At 46.1% G+C, this 17,075-nt stretch overlaps 1 protein-coding gene across 3 annotated transcripts in view; it reads left to right on the forward strand.

Moving 5' to 3' along the window:
- Nucleotides 1-17,075, forward strand: part of itga11b (integrin, alpha 11b) — a 63,733-nt gene that overhangs the window by 19,561 nt on the left and 27,097 nt on the right. The window contains exons 9-14 of one of the 3 annotated variants that reach the window (XM_060914579.1): nucleotides 281-443; nucleotides 660-730; nucleotides 12,333-12,477; nucleotides 14,909-15,057; nucleotides 16,539-16,682; nucleotides 16,817-17,020. In XM_060914579.1, the coding sequence (XP_060770562.1) occupies nucleotides 281-443; nucleotides 660-730; nucleotides 12,333-12,477; nucleotides 14,909-15,057; nucleotides 16,539-16,682; nucleotides 16,817-17,020 (876 nt within the window). The remainder of the gene's footprint in view (nucleotides 1-280; nucleotides 444-659; nucleotides 731-12,332; nucleotides 12,478-14,908; nucleotides 15,058-16,538; nucleotides 16,683-16,816; nucleotides 17,021-17,075) is intronic. The other 2 variants (XM_060914580.1, XM_060914581.1) reach the window with 2 other exon arrangements.

A 17,075-nucleotide genomic window follows, 5' to 3' on the forward strand; every position in this document is an offset into this window, starting at 1 on the left:
TTTGAGGATATTACATGCACTGAAACATTCTCTCCTGCATGTTTATCAGTATTTATGGATTTCACTTATCTGTGCTCAAGTTCTGGCCTTTATAGCTAATGATGGTGATTACAAATTAATCAGATACTCTCTGTACAGTACAATCACTCCTACAGCATAGAGGTAATCTTATAGAACTAAATGTACTGTGTAGTTAACCGGTCTTATCTGATATATCTTGGTTACAATGGTATTTCCTGAGGCTGTGGATGAGGATCAAGTTCCATGATGGTGTCCTCAGGTGCTTGGCTACTACAATCGACGTGGGATCAATCCTGAAGCATTCTTGAGAGAGATAAAGTTCATTGCCACTGACCCCGAGGAGCATTTCTTCAGTGTGACAGATGAATCTGCTCTGAAGGACATTGTGGATGCCTTGGGAGAGAAGATCTTCAGCCTGGAGGGTAACTTTTAGTTAAATCATCATCTAAAATGTAAATATTTACATATATACTTTTTGTCTGCTATTAAGGTTTAGAATGTTTACAATTAATCTTTTGTGCTATGCTTTTCTTCTGCATGTATCAGTGGTCATAGCATCAGATCAGACACTTACCTTAATCCAATGTTAATTAATTACTATCAGACTAGCATCATAATAATCTACTATGATTCCATAGGTACAAGTCAGAATGGAACTGCCTTTGGACTACAGATGTCGCAGGCAGGTTTTTCCTCACATGTTGTGGAGGTAAGTTTGGCCCTTGTTCACCAGCTCTGCTTTAAAGAAATCCATAATTAATTAATTAATTACTAGCATAGATTTATTGAACCTGGGAGTTTTACAATAGTCTTGAATATTTCCCACACTGTATTTCTAAATCAATTTTATATTACAGAGGAACACTACAGTGTGTGTAAATAAGGTGAAAATTTCAATAAAGGAAAGAAATACTGATGTTTTTCTAAGATGAAAGCAAAAAAAAGATTTTAATTTGAGACTAGCTTCTTTTGAGATTATGTCTTATTGTCATCTCAGTCATTAGTACGTGGCAGTGGTGGCTGAATGGTGAAGGCTTTGAGCTCCTGGTCAAAAGTCAGCTTATCTACTTCCAAGCATATATTCATATACTATTGGCCAGCATCAAGGTCAAGACTTTGTTATTGTCATTTCAACCATATGCAGTTGCTACAGTACACAGTTAAAACAAAACAATGTTTCTCCAGGACCATGGTGCCAGGCTTGTAGTCCAGGACTCTGACTCGAGTCCGACTCGTGCCTTGATTTTAAGGACTCGTGACTCGACTCGGACTTGAGCACTGATGACTCAGACTTGAACTCAGACTCATGCATTAACGAGGGTTATGTATATAACCACGGTTCTATGAGTTTCGGATGACCGCCAGAGGCGGTGCTTTCAGCACATGGATATCCATCACACGAACGTGCAGGTCGAGTAATAGTAACAACAAAGTCACGTGTGACCTGGGTGACGTCACCCCGTGACCCCGGCACAAAAGACCGGTGAACCCAGGAAGTGACCTCTTGGCAAATCTTCTCGTGTACACTCCGAGTGACTGCCAAGCTCTGGCGGTCATCCGAAACTCATAGAACCGCGGTTATATACATAACCCTCGTTCTATTTCGTTTCTCCTGACCGCCAGAGGCGGTGCTTTCAGCACATGGATGACTAATACCAACCAGGTCATGAGGAGTGCCTACCCGTACTCAGTGCTGCTGCGACTGGCCTGGAATGACGGACGTCACCACAGGATTATGTGGGATGACATTAAGACGGTAAAACCTGGTGAAGGTGCAGCTGGATGCCCAGGAGGCTGCGCTGCATAAGTCTGAAAGGGGTACGCCCTTCAGTGATGCCCATGAGGCCGCCACGCCCCGTGCAGAGTGCGCCCTGACAGCCAGAGGAATCGGGGAGCCACTGTGCCTGTAGGCATGTAATATGGCCTCGACTATCCACTTGGATAGCCTCTGTTTAGAGAGCGCCAGACCCCTCCTCGGCCCTGTGTGGCACAGAAACAGGGTGTCACTCCTACGGAAGCCCTCCGTACGGGACACGTACACCCTGAGGGCACGAACTGGGCACAAAAGTTCCGACCTCTCACCATGGCCCGCCTCGAACGCCGCAAGGCTAAGGGGCTGGTTGATGAAGGTAGCAGAGAGGGTCTTCAGGAGGAAAGAGGGGTTAGGCCACAGAGTGACCCCACTGTCGCCGGAGTGCCACTGCAGGCACTCCCCACTGACTGACAGCACGTGTAATTCCCCGACGCGAATGGAGGGTGGAGGGTGTCCGAGAGCTTGCAATGGTGTTGACCACTGCCGGCTCACAAAGACCTAGCAGGGGGTCCGGCCCTTCAGCGGCCACACCCAGAGCTGCAGACGGGCTGGATCCGGGTGCCAGATCTGCCCTCCCAGCTGTGATAGCAGGTCCGTCCTCACTGGCAGGCACCAGGGGTCGCCGTTCAGAAGTTGCAGCAACTTCGGAAACCACACTCGGCCCAGCCACCGAGGGGCGACAAGCAGCAGCCCGTGGTGGTCCATCGCAACCCTGTGTAGGGTTGGCATGATCAGCGGCAGAGGGGGGAAGGCATACAGCAGTTGCCTCGGCCAAGCATGCGCCAGCACGTCCTGGCCCAGGGAGCTGGGGCTGTGGAGGCTGAACCACAGAGGGCAGTGTGTCGACTCCTGGCAGGCAAAGAGGTCCACCTCTGCCCTGCCAAAACGTTCCCAGATGGCGAGAACCACCGCTGGGTTGAGTCTCCATTCCCCGGGATCGGGGTCCTGGCGGGACAGCAGATCCGCTGCCCTGTTGGCAGTGCCTGGCAAGTACATGGCACACAGGCTCAAGAGATGTCGATGGGCCCACCGCAGAAGTTGGCTGGCCACTTCCAAGCACTGGAGGGACTTGGTGCCTCCCTGGTGGTTGATGTAGTACACTACCGTAGCGTTGTCCTTCCACACCAGAACGTGTCTGCCGGCCAGGCCTGGGAGGAAGTGCTGTAGGCCGAGGAACACAGCCCGTAGCTCCAGCACGTTGATGTGCTGCTGTCGCTGCCCTGGACTCCAGCAGCCTCTGACGGTCCGGCATTGCCAGACTGCACCCCAACCTCCCAGGGAAGCATCCGTGGTGATGACCTCCCTCCGAGAGGGGATAGCCGCCAGCGGAACACCCTGCAGAAGGTAAGCCCTCCTCCTCCATGGACGGAGGAGCCTGCAAAAAGTATCCGTCACCTTCACAAGCCTGTGCCCGTGCAGAGCCGGGTGGAGGTGGAGACCGTTGAGCCACCTCTGAAGCGGACGTAAGTCCAGGAGCCCCAGCGGGACCAGAGAGGAGGCTGCCGTAAGCATGCCCAGCAGGCGCTGAAAGGTCTTCAGGGCGAGTGACCTGCCCCGTCCGAAGCGGCCAAGCAGCAGGCGGATGTTGTGGATCCTGGTCTGGGAGGGGGTTGCCATGAACGACCTCGAATCCAGGTGCATGCCCAAGAAAATCGTCTCCTGGCTGGGCACCAGCGAGCTCTTCTTGTAATTCACCCTGATCCCCAGCTCTGCGACATGTGAGAGCACAGTCGCGATGTCGGTGTGGGCCTGAGCTGCTGACCCTGAACAGATGAGCCAGTCGTCCAGGTAAGGCAGGACACGCAAACCCCATGCCTGAAGCAGTGAGGGTCACCAGCACCCAGGGGTCTGGGGTCAACGCTCTCCAGCGTTGGAGCTGTTCGCTGGAAAAGCGGCCGACCGCCGGCGCGCTGATGTCAGCGCCGCCCAGATCGCCCCCGTCGGTCACCAGGGGGGTGACGAGGAGCGGACTGGGTGTAGGGGGTGGTGCCGCGGGTCCGGGAGGTGGTGGGGCGACGAAAGTCATCAACCCATCTGGTCTCCTGGCGGGTGCGTGGCCGAGACGGAGTCGGTGTGGGCTCCCTGAAGGACTGGGCAGCGTTGCCGTGGTGGTAGACCTGGCGGAGGCCAGCAAACTGCTGTCGCGCCTGGACAACCTGGTCACTCCGGTCCAGGGCTTGTTTAGCGGCCTCGCCAAACAGCTCCCCGGGGACAACAGGGAGAGAGCGCAGCACACGCCGGTCGGGCTCGGCCAGAGGGGACTGCGCCAGCCATATCTGCCGGCGGGCGAGGGTGAGATACGACATCAGCCGGCCCAGTTCCTGCGACAAGTAGGCAAAGGCCTGGAGAGCTGCGTCGCACAGCTCCCGTGATGCCGCGCTCGTCCCCTCCAGCGTCTGGGCGAGGGCCAGCAGCAGGTGGGACATGGAATTGTCGATACGACCCATTCGTGCCGCCGTGTCATATCCCCGCATGATGAGGTCGTCGGTCACACGGCATTGAGTGCGGGGGCATCGGGCGTCAGGCCGCAGAGCCTCGTTGGGCGAAAGGACGAGGGCAGCCACGGAGGGCTCAATGTTGGGCATCTGCTGGAGGCCGTAGGTGGGGGCGTCCTGCATTGCTGCCAGGGCCCTGCAGTCACTAGGGAGGTGGGAAAGGCGTCTGGGGTCCGCCCAACACCTCTGTAACTCCTCGATGTATAGGGCCGAGGGCAGAACAGACAACGAGGAAGGCTGTGTGGAGCCTCTGAAAAAAGCGCTCTGATGTTGGGCCACCGGGGGCGTGTCCAAACCCAGACGAGCCAATGCAGCCCTCAGCATTGGCTGGATGGATGAGCGTCCGCCTTCCGACGCTGCCACGGTGCCATGGCTGGTGGCCTGGGAACCGGCCGGAGAGGTGGAGTCATGACCGTCAGACCCACCGCAGTCAAAGCTCTCCGACGCCTGGATCAACAGCTCATCCAGGCCGCGTGCATCAATGGCCGGTGGCAGAAGCGGTGGTGATGGCGAACGGTCGGGCTGCCAGGCAGATGGGGTGGCTGCGGGAACACTGCTGCCCTGTGGCGGAGGCTGGAGATTCGCCAGCAGGGCCTTCATCTCCTCCAGCTCGGCGGACATCACCTCCACCTTCCAAGCCAAATCGCCCGAGCGCTTCTTTTTCGCCTTGGAAGCGGAGACGCGTGGGGGAGCCCCACGGCGCTTGCTGGGCCCCGCTGCTGCAGCCGGCACCATGTCCTGTCCCCCCAAGGACCGGGGGATGTCAGACGGAGAATCCATCAGCTGGCAGAAGGGAACTTAAAAAATAGGGTGAGAACACCCCAATAATTAGTAAGTAACACAAAATAAACAATCAGGCGGCAACGAAAAACGACCGGGCGAACACACCCGTGGTCAGAAAAAAATGGTGCGAGGGCCTAAGCGGGAGCACCTGGACCTCCCGAACCGCGAGCCTACTGCCGCGGGTTTAAAAGACAGCCGCAACTAAACAGTCACTCACTAGCGTGAGAAGAGATCATACACCGCTAAAACACACAAGACAGGCCGGAGGCAAGGCTACACAAAACAAGGCGGTCGATAATACTAACAAAAATAGGCGCCGTGCGCCACAGAACTGATAACAAAACAGTGGCGAGAAACACCGCTTTAATTCAAATGAGATGAAAACCACTTACCTGAACGAAAACAAGCCGGCCTCCAGCGGCGAGGACACCGCCTCGGAGGGCTAGTCAGCTAACTCCACCGAGCAAGAGCACTCAGCTAACGGAGTAACAAAACAATACGAATACAATGACAAGAGAAAAAAGGAATTGATGGACTTAACACAGTTTCTTGGAGGATGCGTAAGCACAGCCCCAACCCCACGGGTAACGAAACTAACACGGCGCTTCGTCCAAAATCCAAATTCCAATCCAACTCGCAACCTGCAAAACGCAAGAAGATGCAAGAGGTCACTTCCTGGGTTCACCGGTCTTTTGTGCCGGGGTCACGGGGTGACGTCACCCAGGTCACACGTGACTTTGTTGTTACTATTACTCGACCTGCACGTTCGTGTGATGGATATCCATGTGCTGAAAGCACCGCCTCTGGCGGTCAGGAGAAACTAAATAGAACTGCATTAGGACTCAGAAAATGGAGATGAGGACTCGGATTTTTTCTTTGTTTTTTTGGTAACATGCTATAATAATTTGGAAGAAGATATTTATATCTACATTAATTTTGTACGAATTTCGTGTCAGAGTGTCACACCTGCGCACCTTGGCGCGTGCATCAGATAAGACTTTCGGGCGCGCTCTGGACAGTTCGCGCGCGCCAAGCAAACTCTTGCGCGTGCGCACCATAAACAACTCACACCTGCACAGGATTAAGGCACAAACAGGGCGCCTATATAAAAACTGTGAAAACACACTTACTTTGCGAAGTATTGAGTTGCGCTGTTGACACATTACTGAGCCTTATTTCCTTGTTTGGTTTCCTGATTTCCTGTTTTTCGTCTTTGATTCTGCCAAGGCTACGATAGCCTGTTTGTGTCTCGCTCAACCTATTGCCTGTTTTACGATTTTGCCTGCCATTCTGGATTGTTTACCTGTCTTCACTTGTATTAATAAACACACCTTCTGCACTTACATCCATCTCTCAACCATCTCTGACAGACTACTTCACACTCCCTGACAGAGAAGCACATTCACCTGTTCATACATCATGTTCAGGAACAAACTAATGTTAATGGGGCTAAAACAGCCACCGTCAAATGGTGCGGTTGGAGTCTTGGACTCGACTTGGATCAATAGTGGACTCAACTTGGACTTGACTCGAATTTTTTAATGACTTGGACTTGACTAGGACTTGAACACTGGGGAATCAAGACTGGACTCGGACTCGAGGTTTAGTGACTCGACTACAACACTGCACGGTGCTACATTAAACATCACAGCACTACAAATCTACATATAACAGCAAAGTGCATGAGTGCAGCGAGTGTAAATATTGCTTTCCAATAGAGAAGAAGTCTGAACACAGGTATATGTATAGGCAAGGCAAGTTTATTTATATAGCGCATTTCATACACAGTGGCAGTTCAATGTGCTTTACAGAGGTAAAAGCAAAACAGTAAACAATAGAAAATAAAATTACATAAAATAAATAGGGAAGAAGAGAGAAAAAATAATAAGAATTAAACAATAGTAGAAATAAAATAATAAAATGAAGTAAAAGTTCAGTAAAAAAAACAGCAGAATAAAATAGAATAAAAGTTAAGTAAAGTTTAAAACATGCAGAGACTATAAAAGTTAAGTAAAGTTTAAAATGTAAAGATGACGATATTTATCAGTTAGCAGAAAGCATCTGAGAACAGCTTGGTCTTTAGTCTAGATTTGAAGCTGCCAACAGCAGGAGCATTTTTGATGTCCTCTGGGAGTTGGTTCCATAGCTGTACTGCATAGTAGCTAAAAGCTGCTTCACCACACTTTGTTTTAACAACTGGTTTTAACAGTAAATTTTGCTGCTGCGATCTGGTAGGTCTGATTGGGTTAGGCCGCTGCAACATATCAGAGAGGTAATTGGGCCCTGTACCATTTAGAGATTTGTACACCAGCAGCAATGCTTTAAAGTCAATTCTGTAGCTTACTGGAAGTCAGTGAAGGGACCTTAGAATTGGAATAATGTGCTCTGTTCTTTTTGTTCGTGTGAGAACCCTAGCCGCTGCATTTTGAATCACCTGAAGTCATTTGATGGTCTTTTTTGGCAGGCCTGTGAAAAGGCCATTGCAGTAATCAACCCTACTAGAGATGAAGGCATGTATAAGTTTTTCCAGATCATTTTTTTTGACATAAGTCCTCTTAGGGGCGGCACGGTGGTGTAGTGGTTAGCGCTGTCGCCTCACAGCAAGAAGGTCCTGGGTTCGAGCCCCGGGGCCGGCGAGGGCCTTTCTGTGTGGAGTTTGCATGTTCTCCCCGTGTCCGCGTGGGTTTCCTCCGGGTGCTCCGGTTTCCCCCACAGTCCAAAGACATGCAGGTTAGGTTAACTGGTGACTCTAAATTGACCGTAGGTGTGAATGTGAGTGTGAATGGTTGTCTGTGTCTATGTGTCAGCCCTGTGATGACCTGGCGACTTGTCCAGGGTGTACCCCGCCTTTCGCCCGTAGTCAGCTGGGATAGGCTCCAGCTTGCCTGCGACCCTGTAGAAGGATAAAGCGGCTAGAGATAATGAGATGAGATGAGAAGTCCTCTTAGTTTGGAAATGTTTTTTAGGTGATAAAATGCCGATTTAGTGATTGTTTTCATGTGTCTGTCAAAGTTTAGCTCGCTGTCAATGAAAACACCAAGATTTTTGACCATATCTTTTGTTTTAATCCCCTTTGTGTCAAGAATAGTGGTAATCCTGAGTCTTTCATCTTTTTTCCCAAATAAAATTACTTCTGTTTTATGTGTTCAGCTGAAGAAAATTTTGTGACATCCAGTTGTTGATTTGACAATATAATGTATAATGACAATAAAGTATATCTTATCTTTTTTATCATGCAAATGGATCCCAGAATGCTTGAGGATAAGCAGGTGTGTGTGTGTGTGTGTGTGTGTGTGTGTGTGTGTGTGTGTGTACCTCCATCCATCCATCCATCCATCCATCCATTATCCGTAACTGCTTATCCTGTGCAGGGTCGTGGGCAAGCTAGAGCTTATCCCAGCTGACTATGGGTGAGAGGCAGGGTACACCCTGGACAAGTCGCAAGGTCATTGCAGGGCTGACACATAAAGAGACACACAACCATTCACACTCACATTCACATCTATGGTTAATTTAGAGCCACCAATGAGCCTAACCTGCATGTTTTTGGACTGTGGAGGAAACCGGAGCACCCGGAGGAAACCCACACAGACACGGGGAGAACATGCAAACTCCACACAGAAAGGCCCTCGTCAGCCGCTGGGCTCAAACCCAGGACTTTTTGCTGTGAGGCAACAGTGCTAACCACTATGTGTGTGTACATATGGATTGCAAATAAGAGATAAAGGGAATATGCCAGGAAGCAAAATCACTGGTTTGTTTCTTATTTATAAACATTTTTAAATGTTTTTCATATCAAAATTTGATTTTTGAAAATAATTTTACCTGTGATGACCTGGCGACTTGTCCAGGGTGTACCCCGCCTTTTGCCCGTAGTCAGCTGGGATAGGCTCCAGCTTACCTGCGACCCTGTAGAAGGATAAAGCGGGCTAGAGATAATGAGATGAGAAAATAATTTTAATGTTAAGTAGATAAATGGGGTGGCACGGTGGTGTAGTGGTTAGCACTGTCGCCTCACAGCAAGAAGGTCCGGGTTCGAGCCCCGTGGCCGACGAGGGCCTTTCTGTGCGGAGTTTGCATGTTCTCCCCATGTCCGCGTGGGTTTCCTCCGGGTGCTCCGCTTTCCCCCACAGTCCAAAGACATGCAGGTTAGGTTAACTGGTGACTCTAAATTGACCGTAGGTGTGAATGTGAGTGTGAATGGTTGTTGGTGTCTATGTGTCAGCCCTGTGATGACCTGGCGACTTATCCAGGGTGTACCCTGCCTTTCGCCTGTAGTCAGCTGGGATAGGCTCCAGCTTGCCTGCGACCCTGTAGAACAGGATAAAGTGGCTAGAGACAATGAGATGAGATGAAGTAGATAAACTGAAAAGGCTTTATAAAGAAAATAAATATTCATAGGGACTTTTTGTCCTATTCTTGGTTGCTCCTTCTGTGATGTTGCAATATGAGGTTGCTCCATAGCAGGTGAATCTCTCTTTAAATCAGGAAAAAGCATTTTCCTGGGGAAAATAAAATGGGGAAAATGATCCAATGTCATACCTCACATTGTTGGATTCCTTGTGCTACTTTCAACAGTGGCATTTTGAGAGTGAAGATAATGTAATGGAAAGCTTTTTCCCCTCTCTCTGACTTTGAAAGGAAAAGCAGTCCACATATGGTTTTATTGAAGTCAGGCTCTTTCAATAAGGGACATGAAAACAAAAGCACACTCACGTGCTGTTGGCTTTTCTGTGTATAATTATACATGTGAATATAAAGGAAGGGTTTAGTTTTATTTGCTTGTAATCTATGAAAATGTTAAATAACAATACCTCATATGTTTTATTAGAAATAAGGGTATTGTCTGTCAAACTTGGTACAAATAAAACACACTTGTAGGAAAATAAATCTGAGATTCTGGTTTAGTTGCTTGGCTCCATGACGCAGATGTGGAATACTAAAACTCTCTGCTGTTTACCTTCAAGTGCCAAACACTTCAGTCTATGAGATGCTAACGGATCACATTTGCAGATTTAGTCCCCTCTTAGCAGAAGTTATTTTCCACTTCACATATAATTTTTCAGTTATTTCCCATCCATTCATCCACCCCTTATCTATAACGCTTATCCATTGAGGGTCGCGGGGGAAGGTGGGGCCAATTCCAGCTGACTTCAAGTGATAGGCAGGGGACAGTGCTAACTACTGCACCACCATGCCACCAGTTATTCCCCATATTAAAACCTGTTTTACCTCAGTGTGAAAGAAGTTCTTTTTAGAAGGCCATTTTTCAACGATAGGCTTCCTTTTGCTTGCAGTTTGGTTGAGGGTGGTCTTTGGTTCAGACTCTCACACTTGAAGGAAACAAGTTCATGGTCCTCCTGAGGCCCACAAGATTATGACATTTCATGAATCTGTACCAGTAGTTGAGTGTGAAATTTAATGCTTAAGATCAGACATGGAAATAAGGTTGAAATGCTTTCCTTGGGCGGCACAGTGCTGAAGTCGCCTCACAGCAAGAAGGTTCTGAATTCAAGCCCAGCGGCTGGCGAGGGCCTTTCTGTGTGGAGTTTGCATGTTGTCCCCGTGTCTGCGTGGGTTTCCTCCTGGTGCTCCAGATTCCCCCACAGTCCAAAGACATGCGGTTAGGTTAACATGGGGCAGCCATGGTTTGAAGTGCCTTTGAGCGAGGCACCAAACCCCCAACTGCTACCCAGGTGCTGTTAGCATGGCTGCCCACTGCTCTGGGTATGTGTGTGTGCTCATTGCTCACATGTGTGTTCACTGCTTCACTGGGTTAAATGCAGAGAGGAATTTCACCAGTGTACGTGTGATGAATAACGTTGTTGTTGTTGTTGTTGTTGTTGTTGTTGTATCTATAATATATAGACATTTTAAGAATAAGTATGAATTCTGATTTTGCTTTAGGTCTTATGAAGACCATGTAGTGATTATGATTATAATTGTTACTGACTAAATATCTTTTGCCAATGACTTTCTGTCACTGGTTCTTCCTTTTCTCAGAGAGAATCATAGTCGAAACTACATTTCATTTTTCATTCTTCTTGGAATCTGTTTTGCTTATAAAATATAAAATGTTATACATATTTTAACAATCCATATGAACTTTTTTTCCTCAGTTGTATTCCAGGCACAAATAGATGCCTGTAAATCATAATGGAACCATAAAAGGTACTGAGATCAGCCTGTATCATAGAATTGATATTGCTGAGGGAGTTTACTGTGCAAATGTGCTGTGGCAGTCAGTCAAACTGTCCACGTCGACGCTCTATGAAAGAATAGTTGGCTGGTGTGTGAACTGGGAGCTTTTGCACGGCTCTCCATATTTCTTCACCAGAAGTAGCTCTAGAGTCTAGTGCAGGAGGTTTTTAATTCACCTGTTAGTTTAATCCAAAATTCCTTTATTTAAGATTTCATCTAGGCATGGAAAATCCTTGTCATACAGGTTTGGGTTATATTCTAGGTTACTGAGGGTAATGCGCTGCTGACTATCTGGCATGAACACACACACACACACACACACACGCACGTGACCAAATATGAAAGAATGTGTTGGCAGTGTTAATATTCTCTATAATATGCTCTTGTGAAGGAGCTCTGTTTTTCATGGTATTGTAATGCTCTTTCTAGCATCTCTGTAGATTTAAGAATCAAAACCTGTGCACGAGCGTCCTACATGTATGCAGATCCACCTGGTACAATGTGTGAATCTACAGTACAGCTGTTGGATGTTTTATTATTATTATTATTATTATTATTATTATTATTATTACTTAAACCCTTCTAACTTTTCTAGCATGCAGTACAGCAGTAAAGTAACTGTAAAAGCCATTACAAACTTAAGAAAGAAGTGTATGTTACTCTAAACCATTTCCACATTCATGGGTATCTGTTTTGCTTTTATTAGGCAAGATATTTTGCCATTACAAATAGGTTATGTAAGAGAGAACAGCCAATGCAGAGCCTGTTGAAATGAAGAATTCATTTCCAGTCCAGACCCAGCCTCAGTATGACACTTTTCATGTCACTTTTGATGGTGTATGTTTTAGCTTTTAGTTTATTACTCTATTAGTTTACACACAAAGTTGCATATTTGCTTTAAGGATAAATGTTTGCCATTTATGCACCAAAACAGTTTTAACAAAAAAAAAGTTAATTGAATAAACTGCTTAAATAAATAAGTGATATTTGTACAATAACCTGGAGTTATGTGTCCATAGGATGGTGTTCTGGTAGGTGCTGTAGGTGCTTATGAGTGGAATGGTGCAGTCCTCAAACAGACACAGAATGGCAATGTGATCCCTCCAAAGTCCTCATATCTCAAAGAATTTCCTGAGGAGCTGAAGAACCATGGAGCTTACCTGGGTGAGAGCCAGAAACTATGTACATGTTATAATGCAATGTAGTGCAATGAATTAAGCTTTTTTTAAATCAGTTTTTTTATTGAAATGCAGCTTAAAGCTATGGGTATAGCCATCAAAAATTTTGGTTTAAAAGATTTGAAAGCCAATAATCAAAGCAAATATCACATATCATTTATTATCCATTAGAATTAATGATAAATCAATCCATCCATTATCTATACCGTTTATCCATCAGGGTCATGGGGGAAGCTGAAGCCAATCCCAGTTAACTTTGGGTAAGAGGCGGGGTACACCTGGGCTAACACAGAGACGAACAATCTATCACAGGGCTAACACAGACGAACAATCAAACACACTCACATTCACACCTATGGGCAATTTAGAGTAGCCAGCTGACTTAATCCACATAGACTGTGGGAGGAAACCGGAGCACCCGGAGGAAACCCACACAGGCACTGGGAGGACATGCAAACTACATACAGAAAGGCCCCAGTCAACCGCAAGGTTCAGACCCAGAAACTTCTTTGTGTGAGGAAACAGAGCTAATCACTGCAACAGTGTGCCTCATTATAAATCAATTTTTGACTGTAGTTTATTCTTTAAAAATGATGATAATAATAATAATAATAATAATAATAATAATAATAATAATAATAATCCATGTAAGATTATAAATAAAAATGAAAAATAAATGAAAAATAACTAATATATTTACACTGATGTGTAAATAATTTAATAAGCTAGTAAGGTGATTTGCTCCTAATTCTGATACTTGTATGGGGGAAGCCATGGCCTAATGGTTAGAGAAGCAGCTCTGGGACCAACAAGTTGCTGGTTTGATTCCCTGGACCAGCAGGAATGGCTGAAGTGCCCTTAAGCAAGGCACCTAACCCCCAACTGGTATGTTGTATGTCACTCTGGATAAGAGTGTCTGCTAAATGCCTGTAATGTAATACTTAATATAGTCAGAAGAAGAAGCCTTTATCTTTCATTTATAGTTTACAGCACAGTGAAATTCTTTTATTCACATACCCCAGCTTGTTTGACATTTGGGGTCAGAATGCAGGGCCAGCCATGATACAGCACCCCTGGAGGGTTAAGGACCTTGATCAAGGGCCCAGCAGTGGCAGCTTGGCAGTCAGTGTGTTTACATGCACATAGAGAAAATCGCATTTCTGCCGTTGCTCGACTGAAATCGAAGTTCTAAATGGCATGGAAACACCTTAGCTAGGCTGAAAGTGAACCGAACTTGATTTCTCGTAATCGAGCTGCACAACCCAGATTATGCGATTTTTGCCGAGCTACTTAGTGCATGTAAACCCTATCGAGCTACGTAGTCCAGCTACTTACTTCAGCACTGCCCCTTCCGGAAATGACGAGACCACAAGCGGGAAACACAACAGCCTCGGTTGAGAAAAAAAAAAAACAGCCTCGGTCGGCATGACACTTCACCTTAGCCGCCCACTTTATTAGGAACACTTCTGTTCGTACATACAAACTACAAACACTCTTCTTGTGAACATGGAACTGATAACTTTGTGTATACTCTTGAATAGCTCTTCTTCATGACAACAACCGGAAGTGTACCAACATGATGGGGCGTGTAGCACCACCTGTGGCTCGGGTGCACAATGTACCTCACACAATAGCTCGATTTCCTTGTGTGCATGTAGGATTGGATTTCTCTGGCACCCCTGCTGGGACCCTTTGCTCGATTACTGACAGCAGCTCGATTTGGATGTGCATGTAAACATACTGAATGTTGGGGCCTGAGCCCTTGACCTTCTGATCAGTAACCTAGGGCCTTAACCATTGAACCACCACAGCCCCTAACCACATCATCATCATCATTCACAACTTAACAGTAGGTCTACCCCAGAGTCTAAAAAGTTGGTCACATCAATCAGACGCTACTCAATTGAATCACATCATACCATTTTGTAGCAGATTCAGTGGTATTGTCAAATATAGTGTCGTTGCCTTAACAATCAAAATTGTATTATATTATGTGGAAGCCTGAGATTTACACTCCCTACATGGGGGAAGCCATGGCCTAATTGTTAGAGAAGCAGCAAAAGGTCGCTGGTTTGATTCCCTGGACCAGCAGGAATGGCTGAAGTGCCCTTGAACAAGACACCTAACCCCCAACTGCTGCCCAGGCTGCTCTGGGTGTGTTGTACGTTGCTCTGGATAAGAGAGTGTATGCTAAATGCCATTGTACTTAAAACTACTGTAACCAATATTAATATTCTTCATAACCAAGCCACTCAGGAAATTCACCCTTCCATTCTATTTATTTATTTATTTATTTATTACTACAAAATGAATAAAAAAAAAAACCAAGAAAATATATTCCTGCCATCAAAAAACTGACCTCCCCAACATGAAGCAGTTTTGGTGACTGTTTTGTTTGTGTGTTTGTATGACTCTAGGTTATGTGGTGTCCTCAATAGTATCAGCTCATTATGGCCAGCTGTATATAGCAGGAGCTCCTCGGTATAACCACACAGGCAAAGTGATCATTTTTACCCTTACCAACACAGGCAACCTCACCATACTGCACTCTCTAACAGGACAACAGGTGAATGTGCCACCACTTTGCTCACTCTTTCAGTATACTTCACTCTCTGTTTTCATGTTTCTCTATTATGAAGATACTGTATGTTTATATATCATGATTACTCATATTTCAGATGTCTTCTGCCTAGTCCCGCAGCTGCATTCAGTCCAAATTTGTGTCCTGTACCAGCTTCCAGTACAACTGAATCAGTTAACCAAGGGCTTGTAGACACTGGACTTATGTGTATTAACAAAAACATAAACATATGGACTTAATTGGAGGTTGCCTCATGTTCTTTGGAGTATTTTAATTGCTCATCTGCACTGAAAAAGAGCTGAGGGTTCTGATAGAATACACTTTGCATGAAGTAATGTGGATTTTACCAAAAGCGCAAATCAGGATGTTGAAGGAATTCATCATTTGGTCATTATTCAAAATGCCATAAATACTTTATCATTTATATGTAGGTGCAGTGTAAGTAAGTAGTGTCATCTTTATTGCTCCAGGATAAACAAGCAAGCCTGATTTCTTTCTTTCTTTTTTTTTTATAACTCCTAAGGTGAGTCGGCTGAAATTTATCAGTGTGCAAGTAATTTAGCTATCCATCCATCCACCCATTACCTGTAGCCGCTTATCCTATACAGGGTCACAGGCAAGCTGGAGCCTATGGGCGAGAGGTGGGGTACACCCTGGACAAGTCGCCAGATCATCACAGGGCTGACACATAGAGACACACAACCATTCACACTCACATTCACACCTACAGTCAATTTAGAGCCACAAATTATCCTAACCTGCATGTCTTTGGATTGTGGGGGAAACCGGAGCACCCGGAGGAAACCCATGCAGACACGGGGAGAACATGCAAACTCCACACAGAAAGGCCCTCATCAGCTGCTGGGCTCGAACCCAGAACCTTCTTACTGTGAGGCGACACTGCTAACCACTACACCACTGTGCCGCCCTGTAATTTAGCTAATTCAAAAAAAAAAAGAGGCTTTAAGGCATGACACTGGTAGGAATATAAGCTGTGTATTGGGATATATCTTCTCTCACTCATTCTTCATTTGCCACACATAAACACTGATCTCTATGTCCAAGGTTATTATGGTATCATAGTATTAAATTAGTAATAGCAGTGCTGATTGAAGGAGCAACTGAAGTTCTTAACGGAGAACACATTATTAATGGAAGATGTTGTGTGACAGTATAGACTCAAACCTCTATTCCAGATGGGAGCTGACGCGACAGAACATGTGCAGCTTGTGTGTGTATGTGTGAGAGAGAGAGAGAGAGAGAGAGAGAGAAGGAAAGTAACCTCAAACAGATTATCCTTGGTGTCTTTCTTGTATCTGAACATCTTACATGGGAGACTTGATGTGTGCTGGAACATATGATACATATAGATTTAATGTTCATGATTAAGAAAAGGGGAAACAAATAATGGTTTATTATCCCAATATAATTCCTTCGACCTGTTTTCTGTTTGTGTGCTTTTGTAGATTGGCTCATATTATGGCAGTGAGTTAACTCCACTTGATCAGGATGAGGATGGATTGACTGATCTGCTGCTGGTGGCTGCTCCTATGTACTTCAGCAGAGGCTGGGAAACAGGTAGAGTCTACATCTACAGACTGGACTACCAGGTAAGCATCAGCAAAGAATTACTATTACAAAACAAGGCTCCTGGATACTCTAAACACTGAATAAATATATGCACAACTATCTCTTCCTCTACTTGATTTAATTTGTCTTGCTTTTTTTTCCCCTCCGTCTGAAGGGACAGGTTAACCTGGAGGGGTTTCTTGAGCCATCAGACTGGGCTCATAACTCTCGTTTTGGTTCCAGCATGTCCTCAGTGCCTGATCTGAATGGTGATGGTTATGGAGAGCTGGTGGTAGGTGCCCCTCTAGAGGATGATCACGGCGGTGCAATCTATCTCTTCTACAGCCGGCACAATGGTATTCAGCCAAAGTATAAGCAGGTAGAACTCAAAGCTGTTAGAGGCTGATATTACAGTAAGCCACAGTAACATGAAA

Source organism: Neoarius graeffei, chromosome 2, assembly GCF_027579695.1.
Source record: "Neoarius graeffei isolate fNeoGra1 chromosome 2, fNeoGra1.pri, whole genome shotgun sequence".
Lineage (NCBI taxonomy): Eukaryota > Metazoa > Chordata > Actinopteri > Siluriformes > Ariidae > Neoarius > Neoarius graeffei.